The 18,935-nt window shown below is 42.0% G+C and overlaps 2 protein-coding genes across 10 annotated transcripts in view; one reads left to right on the top strand and one right to left on the bottom strand.

Moving 5' to 3' along the window:
- LOC144019642 (hamartin-like) overlaps nucleotides 1–5,293 on the bottom strand; it is a 19,610-nt gene extending 14,317 nt beyond the window's left edge. For all 6 annotated transcript variants that reach the window (XM_077522828.1, XM_077522831.1, XM_077522830.1 and 3 more), the window contains exons 1-4: nucleotides 5,160–5,293; nucleotides 2,144–2,253; nucleotides 1,959–2,068; nucleotides 402–554 (exon numbers count right to left, since the gene is read on the bottom strand). In XM_077522828.1, the coding sequence (XP_077378954.1) occupies nucleotides 402–554; nucleotides 1,959–2,068; nucleotides 2,144–2,252 (372 nt within the window). In that variant the 5' untranslated portion in view covers nucleotide 2,253; nucleotides 5,160–5,293. The remainder of the gene's footprint in view (nucleotides 1–401; nucleotides 555–1,958; nucleotides 2,069–2,143; nucleotides 2,254–5,159) is intronic.
- LOC144019643 (bile salt-activated lipase-like) lies at nucleotides 4,969–18,935 on the top strand. 4 transcript variants are annotated; one of them, XM_077522838.1, is made up of 13 exons: nucleotides 4,969–5,106; nucleotides 6,616–6,820; nucleotides 6,897–7,044; nucleotides 8,712–8,831; nucleotides 8,964–9,161; nucleotides 11,186–11,316; nucleotides 11,395–11,502; nucleotides 11,577–11,700; nucleotides 11,781–11,967; nucleotides 16,801–17,004; nucleotides 17,076–17,273; nucleotides 18,389–18,496; nucleotides 18,578–18,935. In XM_077522838.1, the coding sequence occupies exons 2-13, from the start codon at nucleotides 6,746–6,748 to the stop codon at nucleotides 18,663–18,665; spliced, it is 1,689 nt and encodes a 562-aa protein (XP_077378964.1). In that variant the 5' UTR covers nucleotides 4,969–5,106; nucleotides 6,616–6,745; the 3' UTR covers nucleotides 18,666–18,935. The 4 variants fall into 4 exon arrangements, with proteins under 4 accessions (XP_077378964.1, XP_077378963.1, XP_077378962.1 ...); XM_077522837.1 differs by having other exon boundaries at nucleotides 4,972–5,227; nucleotides 6,618–6,820; XM_077522836.1 differs by having other exon boundaries at nucleotides 4,972–5,227; nucleotides 6,614–6,820.

The raw sequence follows: 18,935 nt of genomic DNA, 5'->3' as shown, positions 1-18,935 counted from the left end.
GACTTTCTACACATCATTTCATTTGGAATGTCAAGGGAGGTGGACTTTTAATCCTGTCCTTGATATTTAAGAAAAATTGATCTTCCATCAATATATGCAAATTAATCAATTCTGGATTGAACGGAAATGGATTCATAATCGAATCTTGTGAATCAATTCAGGATATTCGTATCCATACCCGGCCCCAGTGTGTGTTTTAAGTGCATTTGAGTTTAGTGAGTGCATACATTGTAATTTAAAAAAACAAAACAAAACAAAAAACAACAAAAAACACATTTTGAGTCAAAAATGTTTTTTTTTTCCGACAAAATGATACAATTTCTGAAAGTTGGTTGACCAAAGCAGTGGATATGTCCGTTTTTGCACCAAATTGGTGCGCGTGTAGCGTGTGCTTTTCTCACCTTGAGGCACCGCAGCAGCGAGGTGAGCAGAGGCGAGCGGCTGACGTGATGAATCCATGGCGGTTGCCGGCTGATCATGTGACCCAGCAGCGTGACAGTGGACGATCGGCTAGCTGGCTTGGACAGCGCCTCGTTCAGTTTGTCCAGCAGGACCTGCTCTGATGCAAGTTTGGGAGTTTATTTTTGTTGACGCTGCTTCATGGACCCAAAAAAAAAAGCAATCCGTCCTCGCCAAAATCAGTGTGCTCAATTACACGCATGCCAAAATAAAATCTTGGAAAAATATTGGAAGGAAAAGTGGCAATAAGGGCTGTCAAAATCAATTATTTCATCAAATAATATTCCGCGCCACCTCCTGGTCCCCTCATAAAATTCAACATTTTATTATTATTATCATCATCATCATCATCATCATTATTTTTTGTGGTTAATCCACAAAGGCTGAACATGAGTTGAATAGAGAGTGGATATTATTTATTATCTTCTGTACATGTGCATTATTAATAAACACCGAGACAATTACTAGGGGGGTTGAAAAAAATAAATCGATTCGGCAATATATCGTGATTTTACAGCACGCAATTCTCAAATCGGTTAAATAGTAGGGATGTAACGATATCCAAACATTACGATATGATATTATCACGAGATGAATGTCTCGATAGGATAATTATCACAATATTATGGGGAGGTTGGCAATACAATAAAGATCACAATATTGTGTTAAAAAAAAACAAAAAAAAACACAATATTGTATTTTGTTCACCTTCATCTGACCATTAGTGTCATTTTAAACATAGAATGGCCAAAACATATCTTATGAAAATTAAACTGCACTAAAAAACTACCCACCAGAGGGTGCTAAAACTGCACAAATGGAAATCAACCTGAATTTTTTTTGCACAGATGTAGTGCTTTGAATATTGTGACGATATATTGTGCAGTTTTAATATTGTGATATTGCCGTTATCGTTACATCCCTATTCAATAGGCGGCCGAACCGGTTTTTAAACATCCATTTTTGATGAAAAATATTCAACAAAACATCTTACTTAGGGTTAGTGAATGATATTTTCTAAATTTGAGTTAAAAAACAAATCTCAACAATTGACTTATAAATTCGTATCGGGATTAAATCGGTATTGAATCATGATACGAATCGAATCGTCAGTTACTAGGCAATTCACACCACTAACAATTAGCCTAGGTTAAATGGTTAGCAAATGTAATTAGCATTGGCAAGTTCGGGATTACCATTTAAGGTAAACAAACCCTAATCGGTAATCACCAGAGTTCACACAAAACTGACATTACACCAGTAATCGTGTCTAAAAGTTACTACAGTTACTACAAAAAATGACAGTTAGCTAGCTACAATGAGCTCAATAACTTCCTGTCTGAAAAAAAAACAAAAAACTTCCTTCCTACTGTGTGCGCCTGCAGCAAAAAAGTCAGATGGATGAGAAATCGTCTGCATTTCTACAGTATAACAACAACAAAATAATAATAATAATAATAATAAAATACTAAAAAAAAGGACGTGAAAAAGCGTGTGACCTTGTGTAGAGGTTCTCTTATGGAGGAGAGCAGCGTCAGAGCCAAGGTACAAGAAGAAGACGAGTTCAAGTAGAAATCCAGCAGGCTGCACAGCACAGCGCCTCCTCTGTCTGCCACCGCACATTGCAGTCAACACACGCAAACACACATGGGCGGGGTTTACCGTATTGATGAAGGAGCCGCACCTGAATTCAACTGCTGGCTGATTGCTGCTCGGCCTTGCTCCGCCTCCTGCAGGTCCGAACTGTCCAATGAGAGCAGGAGCTCGCCGACGCTCGCCTGTTCCTTCGACATCCTGCACACATACGATAATTTTTTAATAATAATTACATTTTAATCATGGATTCAGATTTAGGTTTATTAGATTAGGGTAGATAAATAAATGTAGGTTTAATAATGGGGTATATGCCACGGAAGAGGCGGGACGTGATTTTGCACTGTCCGGTCCGGGTTGCAAACGTGCAACCCAAGGGCACAAAGTCGGAAGCACAACTATTTTTGACGGAGCCCACACGTCGCAAACCGAACCGGAAGCAAACTGTTGTGCAAAAAACAGTCCCGCCTCTTCCGTGGCATATACCCCATAGATTGAGGTTTAAAAAAACATTTTAGTTTTCATCATTTTATTAAAAACTAGGACATTATTGCAAATTAACAGTGTATATTTATTATTACTACTATTTTTATTTTTATTATGATTATTTATTTTTATTATTATTTATTATTATTATTATTGTGTATTTTTATTGTATTTTTTTTCAATAGAGACAACAACCAATAAAAATTGAGAGTTTAGGTTAAAAAAGGGGGTTAAATAATTTATAATTTAATAATTTAAAAAAAGAAGAATTTAATGGTAATCATAGATTTAGGTTTAGGTTTATTAGAATAGGGTAGATAAATAGATGTAGGTTTAATAATATCCATCCATCCATCCATTTTCTTGACCGCTTATTCCTCACAAGGGTCGCGGGGGTTGCTGTCGCCTATCTCAGCTGGCTCTGGGCAGTAGGCAGGGAACACCCTGGACTGGTTGCCAGCCAATCGCAGGGCACACAGAGACGAACGGTTTAATAATAGATTGAGGTAAAAAAAGAAAAAAAAATGTTTTAGGTTTCATCATTTTATTAACTCTTTGACTGCCAAAGACGTTTCATGATGATTAGTAAAATTCCAATGAATGGAATGAGATCTTTCATTTCGTAGCCACATTGTATATGTAGTAAAGGCAAACAATATTCTTTTTGCCTTGAAAGATGAGTTAAAATGCTCAAAAGCGGCTGGCACTGTGGAGTCAAAGAGTTTTAAAAATCCATCCATCCATCCATCCATTTTCTTGACCGCTTATTCCTCACAAGGGTCGCGGGATTGCTGGAGCCTATCTCAGCTGACTTTCGGCAGTAGGCGGGGTACACCCTGGACTGGTTGCCAGCCAATCACAGTTTATTAAAAAATATTTATTTATTAAGTATTATTAATAATAATGGCGGCATGGTGGTCGAGTGGTTAGCATGTCCGTCTCCCAGTTCTGAGGACTCCGGTTCGAGTCCAGGCTCCAGCCTTCCTGGGTGGAGTTTGCATGTTCTCCCCGTGCCCGCATGGGTCTTCTCCGGATACTCCGGTCTCCTCCCACATTCCAAAGACATGCATGGCAGGTTAAGTGGATGCTCTGAATTGTCCCTAGGTGTGCTTGTGAGTGTGGATGGTTGTTCGTCTCTGTGTGCCCTGCGATTGGTTGGCAACCGGTCCAGGGTGTCCTCCGCCTACTGCCCAGAACCAGCTGAGATAGGCGCCAGCACCCCCTGCGACCCTTGTGAGGAATAAGCGGTCAAGAAAATGGATGGATTAATAATAATAATAATAATAATAATAATAATAATAATAATAATAATAATAATAGTAATAATAAAACAATTGTATTATTATTTATTTATTTGTATTTTTATTTTATTTTTTTCAATAGAGACAACAACCAATAAAAATTGAGGTTTAGGTTAAAAAAGGGGGGTTTCATTGTTTATAATGTAATAATTATAATTTAATAATAAGATGGGTTTTTTTTTTAAATAATAATTTAATTTTAAATCATAGATTTAGGTTTATTAGATTAGGGTAGAGAAATAGATTTAGATTTAATAATAGATTGAGGTTTAAAAAACACATTGTACTTTTAATCATTTTATTAAAAACTAGGACATTGCAAATTAACAGTGGATATTTTTATTTATTATTATTATTATTACTTTGTACTTTTATTTTATTTCATTTTTTCAATAGAAACAACAACCAATACAAATTGAGGTTTAGGTGGTCACGTGTCACCATGGCAACCAATCCATTTCAAAACGGTTTGTGTGTGTGTGTGTGTGTGTGTGTGTGTGTGTGTGTGTGTGTGTGTTGACATGAATACAAAAATCATATAGGGCTGCAACTATTACCTTAATTAATAACAGATGAATTATTTTGTCGATTAATCGGATTGAAAATCAGAATTTACATAAATTAAGAATGATTTAGTCACTGGTTTGGTGACCTGTACCACAAATTTTGTTTTCTAAAGTTAAATCAGATGTTTGCAAAAACATTATTTAAAAAAAAACAAAAAACAACAACAATCAGTCGGCTTTCATTGAGGACGACAGAAATCGGAGAATATTTATGTTGCTTTGGAGACTAAAATTCAAAAGGATTTAAAATAAAGACAATGTACATAAAAGATTCTCAATTCATAATGAAAACCCAAAAAATCATATCTTAAAAAAATCTTATTAAAAATTATTATAAATTATTAAAATCATCTTGTTAAAAATCTTATTATTCCTTATTAAAATCAACAGACGTCACCTGAACTAAATATCAAAATAATTGAAACAACGCAGTTTAGAGTTTAGAGATTTACACTCATGATTGAGAAACTTTCCGGAACACTTCATCCCAATTCTGTCAAGATAGCCACTTTGTGACGTCATCAGCCAGCCACCTTCGATCAGTCACGTGCCCCCGCGCGCGTGCACCGCAGCCACTACTCGGCTAGCTGCCTTGAGCCCAGCTAACAACCTGCTGCTGCTGACAGCTGTCACGCCACAAAAACGCGCTTGACCAAAAAGTGGTTCCCGGTCAGCTAACGGGGCTCAACAATCGTCTCTCGGTGACGTAACGTTTAAAGTTGTCAAAGTTAGAACTTGTTTGTTTGTGTTTTACCTTCTTCAGACGCGTTGAGGAGAGCAGGCCGCCGCCATGTTAAGCACCGAAGGTCCCGCCCACAGATGGTGGGGTGCGGCAACTCGACACCTGCGCCTATCAATACCACGAGAGGCGTTCAGGTCACGGGGAACAAGTTGGGAATAGTTAACACTTGCCTTATTTTCACCTTCAAAAAAAAAGGGGGTGGGGGTGGGGGGGGGGGGGGGGGTGTAAACGAGATGATAAACATAAATGAATTGTTTTCTTTGCTGCTGAACTGGACAACTATGTTTGTATTCCTTCAAAGTTGAACATTTTTATCATTTCACATGACTATTTTTTTCCCAGTTGGTCAGTCTGCTTTAAACTTTTCCCAACTTTAAACATCTGTGAAGTGAACGTCTCTTCTGGCATAAAAAAAAAAAAGTTGTTTCCAAAATCCTGATAAATGTCACTCAGTAATAGGCTACATAATGTTCGTATAGCAGCGATAACAATATTGACATGTATCCAATGGAATTGTGTGTGTGTGGGTGGGTGGGGGGGGGGGGGGGGGCGTGCGTGTGTGTGCGTGCGAGTATAAATGATTGACTAAAGATTGTTTGCCTGCATGTGGAGATAAAAGTCCGCCAGCATCTGCTCTCGTTCTCACGTCCTTGTGCTGTGTCATATCCTATGGTTCCACCACACTTCAAATAATAAATAAATAAATAATTAATAATAATAATAATAATAATGCCCACTAATGTGAAGACAGCATTGTGATGAGTTTTGCGCTTGTGGAATATGAAAGAAGCAGCAAAATGCAGCCGTTGGGCGGCCATTTTGTCACTTGCTGCCAACTGAAAATGACATCACAGTTGCTTGGGTAACAACAACCAATTACGGCTCACCTCTTTTCTGAAGCTCAGGCGTGACTTTTTTTAAAAAATTTTTTTAACTTTTTGAATGTTTTCTTTATATGTATTAAATCAATGTTCTGATTTTTTTTTTTGGCACCTCGGTGGACATAATGTAATTTTCAAGATTTCTTCTTTTTTTGACGTGTACTTTTTGAACGTTTTCTTTTCTGACCCCCCAGTAAATTCTCAGATTTTTGGGGAGGGGCAAATTCATTCTATGGTCATTTTATGGACATTTTTAGGTAAATTTCTAAAACATTTTCATCTACCTTTTCATCTATCTTTTTCTGACATACAAATTTGGACTCTGACATTTTTTAAATTTAATTATTCGTTTTTCTTATCTAAATCATTAACTCACTGAAATAATATTTTATCTATTTTTTGCAATTTCATGAGCATTTAATGGTCATTTTCTGGACATTTTTAGGTAAATTTTTCATTTACCTTTCATTTTTTTAATATTTAATTATTCATGTTTCTTAACTAAATTATGGATTAATGAATATTTTATCTCAAAAATAATAATATGTAAAAATAGATCAATTAATTTCATCTTTTTTTCTCGAGAGAGATCCACTGGAGAGCCGCTGCAGGTTGCGCACCAGTGCATCCACGTGCACGTGCGCACGTCAACACAAGCTTGCAGGTGCTTTCCCGCTATAAAAGGCAGCGGGCGAGCGGACCTGCGACAAGTGGAAGATGAAGATGAGGACGAGGACGACGCTGGCGGTGACGCTGATGAGCATCTTCATCACGTTGGTGTCGTCGGCAAAGGTCAGGAAGGTCTCGGAAAGCGGCAAAAATCCGAGTTTAGTGTGTCATGACGTGCACGCGTGCGCATTGCGTGTAGTTGGGCGTGGTGCAGACGGAGGGCGGTCAGATGGAGGGGAGCAACAAAGGCACGGGACTCTTCACGTCTGTGGACGTCTTCAAGGGGATCCCCTTCGCCGACACGCCTGCACTGTGGCAGAAACCAAAACAGCATCCCGGATGGGACGGTATGTCACCCACTTTTACCAATTTTTTTTAAAAATTAAATTTAATTTATTTCTTAAGAATTTATATTGTATATAATTTTTTTTTTTTTTTGTAAAAACAAGTCATGAAAACTAACAGACTTGCCTCTTGAAACTAAAAGCTGGGGAAAAAAAACAAATGTCAAAACAAACTAGAATGAAAAATCTAAAAGAATTAAGAATAAAAAAAATGTAATACATTTTAAAAAATGAAAATATATATAATATATAATAGCTGAAAATAAAAAAAACTAAAGTCCAAACAAACTAGAATGAAAAATCTAAACGAATGAATACAAAATAATAAACAAATGAATGTAATAATAAAATAAAAATAATATGTTTATAATAACTGAAAATAAAAAACAAAAGTCAAAACAAACTAGATTGAAAAATCTAAAAGAATGAATAATCAAAAAGTAAATATAATAAAATAAAAATAATAATAGTTGAAAATAAAAAACAAAAGTCAAAACAAACTAGAATGAAAAATCTAAAAGAATGAAGAATAAAAAAAATAAATAATAATAATAAATAAATAAATGAAAATAATATATATATTCTATAATACCCGAAAATAAAAAACAAAAGTCAAAACAAACTAGAATGTAAAAATAAAACAATGAATAATAATAAAACATAATTAAAATAAAATAAAATAAAATAACCGCCTCCTACCCAGAGCCAGCTGGGGTAGGCTCCAGCACCCCCAGCCACCCCCCGCGACCCTTGTGAGGAATAAGCGGTCAACAAAATTGATGGATGGATGGAATAATAAAATAAAAATCATTTTATAATAGCTGAAAATAAAAAAACAAAAGTCAAAACAAACTAGAATGAAAAATCTAAAAGAATGAATACAAAAATAATAAAATAAAAAAATGCGAAAAATTATATATATATATATATATATATATATATATATATATATATATATATATAATAGTTACAAATAAAAAGCAAAAGTCTAGATTAAAAAATTAAAAGAATGAATAAAAAAATAATCAAAAGGTAAATATAATAAAATAAAAATAATATATATAATATATATAATATATAATAGTTGAAAATAAAAAAAGTCAAAACAAACTAGAATGAAAAATCTAAAAGAATGAATAAAAAATAAAAAATAAATATAATAAAATAAAAATAATATATATATAATATACAATAGCTGAAAATAAAAAAAACTAAAGTCAAAACAAACTAGAATGAAAAATCTAAAAGAATGAATCATAAAAATAAGGGAATAAAAGACCATCAGCAAAAAAATTGCGCAATCAATCACGCCATTCAAATAAAAATCTGTTTTGAAAGATTTGGCTCACTAAAAAAAAAAAAAAAAAAAAAAAATCCATATTTTTCGCCAATACAATTGAAATGTGGACCGTCTTAAGTTTTTAAGTTTCAATAAATGAATGAATAAATAAATAAATTCATGTTAATGTTCTTCGGCCGCTTTCATTCTTCTTTGTAAGTCCCATCACTGGTGAGTTAGTTTTAGAACAGACCCGTGGGCTACTCATGTTGTCCCTGGGGCTAACTAGTGCCAGCTGGCACCATGTTTTTTGTTCTGTCTCTGTGTGCCGTGACACTGACCTGAGAGCAGTCGGCCCATCTCTCGTGTGGTGTGGTTTGTGTGCGCGCAGGAGTGCTGAAGGCCACCAAGTACGGCGAGCGCTGCCTGCAAGTGACACTACTGCAGACCCAAACGCAGGGCAGCCCGGACTGCCTCTACCTCAATATTTTTGTGCCCCAGGGACATACACGTACGTACACGCCATGATCCCATCCACCCAGCCAGATGCAGTTTTCTGAAATCACACGCGCCAAGAAAAGTCGACGGACAAAGCCAATTACCATGTTGTGTGCGTATGTGTGTGTGTGTGTGCGCGTGTCAGTGTCGTCCAACCTGCCTGTCATGGTGTACCTGTTCGGGGGGGCCTTCCTACTGGGAGCGTCCGACGACCTGGCCGTCCTGGGGGACTCGCTGTACGACGGCAAGGAAATGGCCCAACGGGGGAACGTCATCGTGGTGACGGCCAACTACCGAGTGGGAACGTTGGGTTTCCTCAGCAGCGGCGACGCTCGCTTGCCAGGTGCGCAAATGGCCAAGGCCATTGGAGAACATTGCGCAATAATAAGATATCAACATTTGGCATGTTCCAAAGTAGGGCCGCACGATATTGGAAAATCGTGCAATATACTTGCAGAATATAGCGATGTCGATATGATAGCGATATTTAACATGTACCTAAGGAAATGACATTTTTATGATCGAATTAAAGAATGAGAAAAATTTCCGCTGAAATTTTGGATGTGACTGCCGACCATTGCAAGGTGGAAATCCGCATGCACTGAACAGTTTGCCAAATCCTGTTGAAATCAGGACACTTCCTGTTCAAATCAGGTCAGTTCTGGGTCACTTCCTGCCGCATTTTGTGAAAAATTCCGGTAAATGAAAAAACAATAATAATCAACGTCGTTTTTTAGGGTCAGAATGCTCCGCTACTGCTTTGCTCTGCAGCAGTCACATAATTACATTTTTATGCAGCAAAATAAGCAAACTCAATATATTCTTAGTTAATTCATTGTAATTCCATCTCGATAATATTCAACTATCGTCAAATTTAGATCAAAGCATAAAATTACATATGTCTCTTATTGCATGTCATGATATCGATATTATATATATATATATATATATATATATATATATATATATATATATGTGCAGCCCTATTCGATCGCACTTTTTTTTCTTTTTCTTTTTTAACACCGATACCAGTACGAGTACACAACTCTAGAGTAGTCACAGTTACTGATACCACGAGCACTTTTCATACATCAAATTCCCACCAAAAAGACAACAACGGATCATTTGAAAGAAAGATCAGATTTCTTCTTGAAATTGCAAGAAATTAATTTCAATTTTCTGCTCTTCAAATTTGCCATTTCCAGGTTGTGATCGTAAAACGGCCACAAAAGTCCGATACCTTGAAATGAGGCCGGGGATCGCTAATTTGTCCGCCTCCAATGGAAAAACGCCAGAAACTGTTTGATGTTTGAAACTTTATCTTGCTCGGACAGCTGCCCACTCAAAAACTTCATTTTTCAGCTCCATTATGTACTCTATAGATTGACAAAAACGCAAAAATTGCATGCTATAGCAAAATTATTTTTGAAGACGTATACACGACTTGCGCCAAAGTAAAAACAGCCGCAGATATGAAGCGGTAGCTAACTCATAAAAATTAAATAATCAATACCGAATCGATTTTCCTTTTCAAGCTCGATATCGATTCATAACACCATCAATCCATTATTTTAATCTCTTTTTCCCATAAATTCTTAAGAAAATAGTATTTTAAAAGGCCCATTTTTTTTTAATCAGTTTTCTTGAAATGACTGTTCACATGAAAAGTATTTTTCTTACTGTACGTTTATGAAATACCTGATTCATGGCACTTTTAGACAATTCTGAATCTTTTTCATTCATATTTACAATTATTTAATTAGAATTATGAAAATATTTTCATGTCATCCTTGCTGATGGCAATTTTTGTGTAACATTAAAGTGATCATGTTAAAATTTACTTTGGTTTTGAATATTTGGGGAGTTTTTATCATGTCCTTGGCATTTAAGAAGAATTGATGTTCCATAATTCTCTATCTATAAAACTCTATTCTGTCTATAAAATTCGATCTGATTGAATCAGATTGAGTTAAAAAAAAAAAAAAAAAAATCAACATCGAATGGAACTGGACTCTTGTGAATCAAATTTGAATCGATTGAGGAAATCAGAATCGATGCCCACATTAGCTAACTCATTTTGATCTCGCCCCTGCCAACATGGCCGCCATGCCGATGCACGTTTTAGCGCGCTTTAGCCGACCGCGCGACTCGACGGGAAACACACGTGTTCTGGTCTCTTAATGAAGTCACTCGATACACAGAGCGGCTAACGGTTAGCCACCGACTAGCCGGCCCCATGTCACTCACCAAGCCAGGCTCCGCCTTTTAAAGTCACACACGTTCAAGGTGGACAAAAACAAGAGCTGAAACATTTCCCTTCAAATATTTGATGTTGTTCACGTTAGCGCCGCACGCGTGCAACTTCAGGGAACTACGGCCTGTGGGACCAGCACGCCGCCATCTCGTGGGTGCGACGGAACATCGGTGCCTTCGGCGGGAACCCCGACAACATCACCATATTTGGACAGTCGGCGGGCGCCGCCAGCGTCAGCTTCCAGGTTGCCAACGCTATCGCTGAAAAGAGAGATGCTAATGTTTTCCCGCCATGCTAACCCTATCCGTGCACGCGCGTGTAGATGCTGTCCCCGCGCAGTCGAGGTCTGTTCCGGCGCGCCATCACTCAATGCGGCGTGGCCTTGAGTCCGTGGGCCGTACAGAGGGAACCCATGCCGCTTGTCAAGAAGGTATAGCCAACACGTCACTTCCTCCTGGTGACACACTTCCTGTTTGCGCGCATCTCACTTCCTTTTGGCCGCAGATTGCCCGCAAGGTTGGCTGTTACCGTAGCGACGAGGACATCATGTTGACGTGTCTGAAGATGACCGACCCGGTGGGCCTCACCATGGCGGGGAAAATCGACATCATGCAAATGATGGGCAAAGGTGACGGGCGGGGCAAGCGAGTGGGCGGGGCCTGCACACATGTCAGCCCCAGCGTCATCATCGGCGTGCGGTGTTTGTAGGCGTGGTGATGGACCTCCTGGAACTGGCCCCCGTGGTGGACGGAGACTTCCTGCCGGACGAGCCCGCTCGCCTTTTCCACAACGCCGCCCACGTCGACTACATGGCCGGTGTCAACTCCATGGATGGACACATCTTTGCCGGCGTCGACGTGCCCTCCATCAACCAGAGGAAGGCAAACACCACCGTGTGAGGAAAAATTGCTTCGTCCAAAGCAGACCGGTGTCGGTACCAGATGTGATCGGGCTGCCAGATGCTATTGGGGTCGCCTAACGAACAGGATTGTCTGGAAATTATCCAGTTGACGTCAAACATCGGAAAGAAAATATTCAAAGTGTCATTTTAATGAAATGTACGGACTGAAATTGTAAAAACGTAAAGAAACCAAAGAATAAAACCACAAACTATATTGAATAAATAATCAACTAGATTGAATACACAAAATAATTGTCTCAGATATGATAAATATTTAGATTGTTAATGTGTTCCTATTATTATTATTATTTTTTTGTTATTGTGATTTATTTGTGAACAGCTAAAACAGAAACCAAACCAGGGACGTCAGTACAGCGGCAAGCGCGAAGGCGCTTCAATCTATTTTTTTTTTTCACTCTTAAAGTATCATGCTTTTATATTTTTAGGTTTATTTATGTTTTACAATTTTAGTCCATAAATTCTCTAATATTTTCTTTCCAACGTCAACCGTCAATTTGTTTTCATAACTTTATTGAACAATTGTAAACGGACAACTTCCAGGCAATCGCTGAAGCTTGACGTCATCAGCAGTACAATCTTTTTTTTTTTTTTTAAACTCTAGTTTTCAAAGCTACTTTCTGACCTTTTAACTCATTAGTTGTTGTCTTATTATTTTTTTTATTTTTTTTACTCTGGTACATTCTGGCAGCCGTGAGCTTAACGTGGTGGAGGGGTTTGCGTGTCCCAATGATCCTAGGAACTATGTTGTCTGGGGCTTTATGCCCCTGGTAGGGTCACCCATGGCAAACAGGTCCTAGGTGAGGGGCCAGACTAAGCACGGCTCAGAAGACCCCTTATGATGAATAACAATAATGGAAGCACGCTTACCCTGCCCGGACGCGGGTCACCGGGGCCCCCCTCTGGAGCCAGGGCTGGAGGCGGGGCTCGCTGGCGAGCGCCTGGTGGCCGGGCCTGCACCCATGGGGCCCGGCCGGGCACAGCCCGAAGAGGAAACGTGGGTCCCCCTTCCCACGGGCTCACCACCGGTGGTAGGGGCCAAAGGGGTCGGGTACAGAGCAGGCTGGGTGGCAGCCAAAGGCGGAGACCTTGGCGGACCGATCCCCGGCTACAGAAGCTGGCTCTCGGGACATGGAATGTCACCTCTCTGGCAGGGAAGGAGCCCGAGCTGGTGTGTGAGGCCGAGAAGTTCCGACTAGATATAGTCAGACTCTCCTCCACGCACGGCTTGGGCTCTGGTACCAGTCCTCTTGAGAGGGGTTGGACTCTCTTCCACTCTGGAGTTGCCCACGGTGAGAGGCGCAGAGCAGGTGTGGGCATACTTATTGCCCCCCGGCTCGGCGCCTGTACGTTGGGGTTCACCCCGGTGGACGAGAGGGTAGCCTCCCTCCGCCTTCGGGTGGGGGGACGGGTCCTGACTGTTTGTGCATATGCACCAAACAGCTGTTCAGAGTACCCACCCTTTTTGGAGTCATTAGTTGTTGTCTTATTATTTAGCGAGAGCGCTCCCCCTGGGGACTCCCTCGTCCTGCTGGGGGACTTGGAATGACAGTGAGACCTGGAGGGGCGTGATTGGGAGGAACGGCCCCCTTGATCGGAACCCGAGCAGTGTTCTGTTATTGGACTTCTGTGCTCGTCACGGTTTGTCCATAACGAACACCATGTTCAAACATAGGGGTGTCCATTTGTGCACTTGGCACCAGGACACCCTAGGCCGCAGTTCGATGATCGACTTTGTAGTCGTGTCATCGGATTTGCGGCCGCATGTTTTGGACACTCGGGTGAAGAGAGGGGCGGAGCTGTCAACTGATCACCACCTGGTGGTGTGTTGGCTCCGACGGTGGGGGAAGATGCCAGTCCGACCTGGCAGACCCAAACGTATTGTGAGGGTTTGCTGGGAACGTCTGGCGGAATCCCCTGTCAGAAAGAGTTTCAAAGCCCACCTCCGGCAGAGCTTCTCCCTTGTCTCGGTGGAGGCGGGGGACATTGAGTCCGAATGGGCCATGTTCCGCGCCTCCATTGTTGAGGCGGCCGATCGGAGCTGTGGCCGTAAGGTGGTCGGTGCCTGTCGCGGCGGCAATCCTCGAACGTAAGGGATGCCGTCAAGCTGAAGAAGGAGTCCTATCGGGCCTTTTTGGCCTGTCGGACTCCGGAGGCAGCTGACAGGTACCGGATGGCCAAGCGCAACGTGGCTTCGGCGGTTGCTGAGGCAAAAACTCGGGCATGGGAGGAGTTCGGTGAGGCCATGGAAAACGACTTCCGGACGGCTTCGAGGAAATTCTGGTCCACCATCCGGCGTCTCAGGAGAGGAAAGCAGTGCACCATTAACACTGTGTATAGTGGCGATAGGGTGCTGCTGACCTCGACTCGGGGCGTCGTGAAGCGGTGGGGGGAATACTTCAAAGACCTCCTCAATTCCACCGACACGTCTTCCTTTGAGGAAGCAGAGTCTGGGGACTCTGGGGTGGGCTCTCCTATATCTGGGGTCGAAGTCACTGAGGTGGTTGGAAAGCTCCTCGGTGGCAGGGCCCCGGGGGTGGATGAGATCCGCCCGGAGTTCCTAAAGACTCTGGATGTTGTGGGGCTGTCGTGGTTGACACGCCTCTACAACATCACGTGGACATCGGGGACAGTGCCTCTGGATTGGCAGACCGGGGTGGTGGTCCCCCTTTTTAAGAAGGGGGACCGGAGGGTGTGCTCCAACTACAGAGGGATCACACTCCTCAGCCTCCCTGGTAAGGTCTATTCAGGGGTGCTGGAGAGGAGGGTCCGTCGGGAGGTCGAATCTCGGATTCAGGAGGAGCAGTGTGGTTTTCGTCCTGGCCGTGGAACAGTGGACCAGCTCTACACCCTCAGCAGGATCCTTGAGGGTGCGTGGGAGTTCGCTCAACCAGTCCACATGTGTTTTGTGGATTTGGAGAAGGCGTTCGACCGTGTAACCTCGGGGAGTCCTGTGGGGGGGGTGCTTCGGGAGTACGGGGTACCGGGCCTCCTGATACGGGCTGTTCGGTCCCTGTGCGACCGTTGCCAGAGTTTGGTCCGCATTGCCGGCAGTAAGTCGGATTTGTTTCCGGTGAGGGTTGGACTCCGCCAAGGTTGCCCTTTGTCACCGATTCTGTTCATAACTTTTATTGACAGAATTTCTAGGCGCAGCCGAGACGTTGAGGGGTTCCGGTTTGGTGGCCTCAGCATTGCATCTCTGCTCTTTGCAGATGATGCGGTGCTGTTGGCTTCATCAAGCCGGGGCCTCCAACTCTCACTGGAGCGGTTCGCAGCCGAGTGTGAAGCGGTTGGGATGAGGATCAGCACCACCAAATCCGAGACCATGGTCCTCAGTCGGAAAAGGGTGGAGTGTCGTCTGCAGGTCGGGGATGGGATCCTGCCCCAAGTGGAGGAGTTCAAGTATCTTGGGCTCTTGTTCACGAGTGAGGGTAGGATGGAGCGGGAGATCGACAGGCGGATCGGTGCAGAGTCTGCAGTGATGCGGACTCTGTATCGGTCCGTCATGGTAAAGAAAGAGCTGAGCCAAAAGGCAAAGCTCTCGATTTACCGGTCGATCTACGTTCCGACCCTCACCTATGGTCACGAGCTGTGGGTCGTGACCGAAAGAACGAGATCCCGGATACAAGCGGCCGAAATGAGTTTCCTCCGCAGGGTGTCCGGGCTCTCCCTTAGAGATAGGGTGAGAAGCTCGGTCATCCGGGAGGGACTCAGTCGAGCCGCTGCTCCTCCGCGTTGAGAGGAGCCAGCTGAGGTGGCTCGGGCATCTGGTTCGGATGCCTCCTGGACGCCTCCCTGGGGAGGTGTTCCGGGCATGTCCCACCGGTGGGAGGCTCCGGGGACGACCCAGGACACGCTGGAGAGACTATGTCTCTCGGCTGGCCTGGGAACGCCTTGGGATCCCACCGGAGAAGCTGGTTGAAGTGGCTGGGGAGAGGGAAGTCTGGGTTTCCCTCCTGAAGCTGCTGGCCCCGCGACCCGAACCCGGATAAGCGGAAGAAGATGGATGGATGGATGGACATTCTGGCAGCCCGATCACAGCCCGATCTGATACCGACACCGGCATGCGTAAATGCGTAATGACATCATGGTTTCCACCCACTAAAATGGCGGCGTCTCCCCAGAGTTTGTCAGCGAGGGGAGAACTTGTTTTAAAGTACTTTAAACTTGTTTCTATTTCGTCCCTCCCGACCGCCAGGTGGCGGTGCTGTAACCAGCACGGAATTCGGGACTCATAGAACCGTAGTTACATTCGTAAATTTCGTTTTATCAATAAGTTACTTAGATAAAAGTGTTAACACTATCGCAACTGCCACGCTAGATGACGAATGAACTCCATTTTGATTAATCATGTGATCGATGTCTGTGAGTCTTGACGTAGCCTAAATGCGTCATGACGTCATGGTTTCAACCCACGAAAACGGCGGCGTCTCCCCACAGCTTGTCTGCGAGGGGAGAACTTTTTAAGTATTGAAACTTGTTTTTATCAAGAAGTTGCGTCAATAAAAGTGTTAACACTATCGCAACTACTGTGCTAAATGACGAATGAACTCCGTCTTGATAAATCACGTGATTGATGTCCGAACTGTCAGTCAGACAGGGTTGGGTGAATCCTGGTCCAAAAAGTAAAAAACCCGCCACCAACAGGTGCTTCTACGAGCTCGTCTCCACCTGTTGAGTCGGAGCACCTGCGGATAGAGCCAAACTATTTAAGTGTTTTTACTTTCTGGACCTGGATTCCCTAACCCTGGCCTAAGTCAGATGATGTCACATCCTAAGTTGCACCAACCGTTGGGCGTCCCCCGCCAGGGAGGACGTGCGGGGTCTCCTGACGGGCCTGACCAAAGCAAAAGGTACGGCGGCCGTGGACTCGGCCCTGGGCGTGTACTCGGCGCACTGGGGCTCGGCCCCGGATCCGGCGGTGGTGAAGAAGACGGTGGCCGACATCGAGACCGACTTCCTGTTCCTGTCGCCGACACAGCGGGCGCTCCGGCTCCACGCGGACCACAGCAGGTGACGTCCGAAAGAGCTTGACGGTCTCCCGTCTTGCGTTGGATCACTTTTTTTGCTTTTTTGTCCGTCAGTGGTGGCCGGACCTTCTCCTACCTGTTCAACATGAAGACTCGCATCCCGGGCTTCCCCGGCTGGGTGGAGGCGGAGCATAGCGAGGACCTGCAGTACGTCTTCGGCAAACCTTTCGCCACGCCGCTCGTCTACTTCCCGCGACACCGCGACCTCTCCCGATATATGATCGCGTACTGGACCAACTTTGCCAAGACCGGGTAGGTACCCCTTTTCAGGTGTCTTCATGCCCACGTTTTTCTGTCTCCCTGGCAAGGTTATTTTAGTTCACTAAAACTAATGATAAAAGTAAAATTAAAAAAATTTCGTTCACCAAATGAAATAACAAATGAAACTAAATTTTATGTTTACAAAACTAAAACAAATGATAACGATAGCAAAAATGTCCTTCAATTTAATCGTTGCTAATTAATTGAATGCATCAGCCTTTGGGGATGATTTGAAATGTGATTTGAATTCGATTTATTTTGATATGAAGCGGAATGAAGATGTTTGAAATTGTGTCCCACAAAAGTGACATCATCTAGCAGCAGCCAACAGAAACGCACCTTCAGATGACGTCTCTCCCATGCTGTTTTTGAAATATTGCGCACAAGTAATACATATTAAAAAAATAACTAAAACTAATCCTGAAACTAGCTAAAACTAAGCATTAATTAAATAACTAAAACTAATAAAAACTAACAGAACCACTGTGAAAACTAATTAAAATTAACAAAATTTATTTAAGTTTTTTAAATATTGCGCACAAGTACAATTTTTTTTAAACAAACTAATACTGAGACTAACTAAAACTAAACTAAAACTTAGCATTTATTGAATAACTAAAACTAATTAAAAAATAACAGAACCAGCCTGAAAACTAATTCAAACTAACTAAATGTATTTAATTTATTGAAATGTTTTTTAAATATTGTGCACAAGTAATACACATTTTTAAAAACTAAAACTAATACTGAAACTAAAACTAAGCATTTATTAAATAACTAAACCTAATAAAAGCACCCTGAAAACTAATTTTAAAAAAAACTCAATTTAATCTATTTAAATTAGTTTTTTAAATATTGTGCACAAGTAATCCACATTTAAAAAAACAAACTAAAACTAATACTGAAACTAACTCTAAGCTAAAACTAAGTATTTCTGAAATAACTAAAACTAATAAAAACTAACAGAACCACCCTGAAAACTAATTTAAATTAACTTTATAAAAAAATAAAATAAAAAAAAATAAAAAAAAAACGAGACAAAAACAAAACAAACTCCAATGAGAAATTTCAAAAGTATATTAATAACCATGCTCCCTGGTGTATAGTGATCCGAGTGTTGGCGACAGCAAGGTTCCGGTCCCGTGGCCGGCGTTCAGCAAAAGCCGCCGCCCCTTCCTGACCATCAACCACAAGATGAGCACGTCGTCTGTCGGGTCTGTTTTCGCTCGCCGTTTAACTCGCCTACTTCCCCTTGGATGACGCTAACAAGCTACTTGTCTCCGCCCCCTCCCCAGCTACGACCTGAGACACGACTACGTCACCTACTGGACCGAGACGTACGGCGGCCTGCCGTCGGCACGGCGACAACAACAACACCACTGACGACGACGACTCGTGAACAGGCTTCAACTAGCGTTTAGCAAGCTAACGGCTAACCAGAACGCTAACGCACGCTTGCCCAATCACACTATTTTTTGATTTGCTCAAGAAATAAAATTAAATCTCTTCAACTGATCCAAAAATGAACACCATTTCAATTTGGTGGGCAAAAAAATGTTGATTTAAAAAAAACAAAAAAAACAATTAGCCCTGATTAGTCAAAATGATTAAGATGTGATTAATGTGATTAAAAAATCGTTTCAACCTGGAAAA

The sequence above is a fragment of the Festucalex cinctus genome, chromosome 5, assembly GCF_051991245.1.
Source record: "Festucalex cinctus isolate MCC-2025b chromosome 5, RoL_Fcin_1.0, whole genome shotgun sequence".
Lineage (NCBI taxonomy): Eukaryota > Metazoa > Chordata > Actinopteri > Syngnathiformes > Syngnathidae > Festucalex > Festucalex cinctus.
This window is presented reverse-complemented; position numbering and strand designations above follow the sequence as displayed.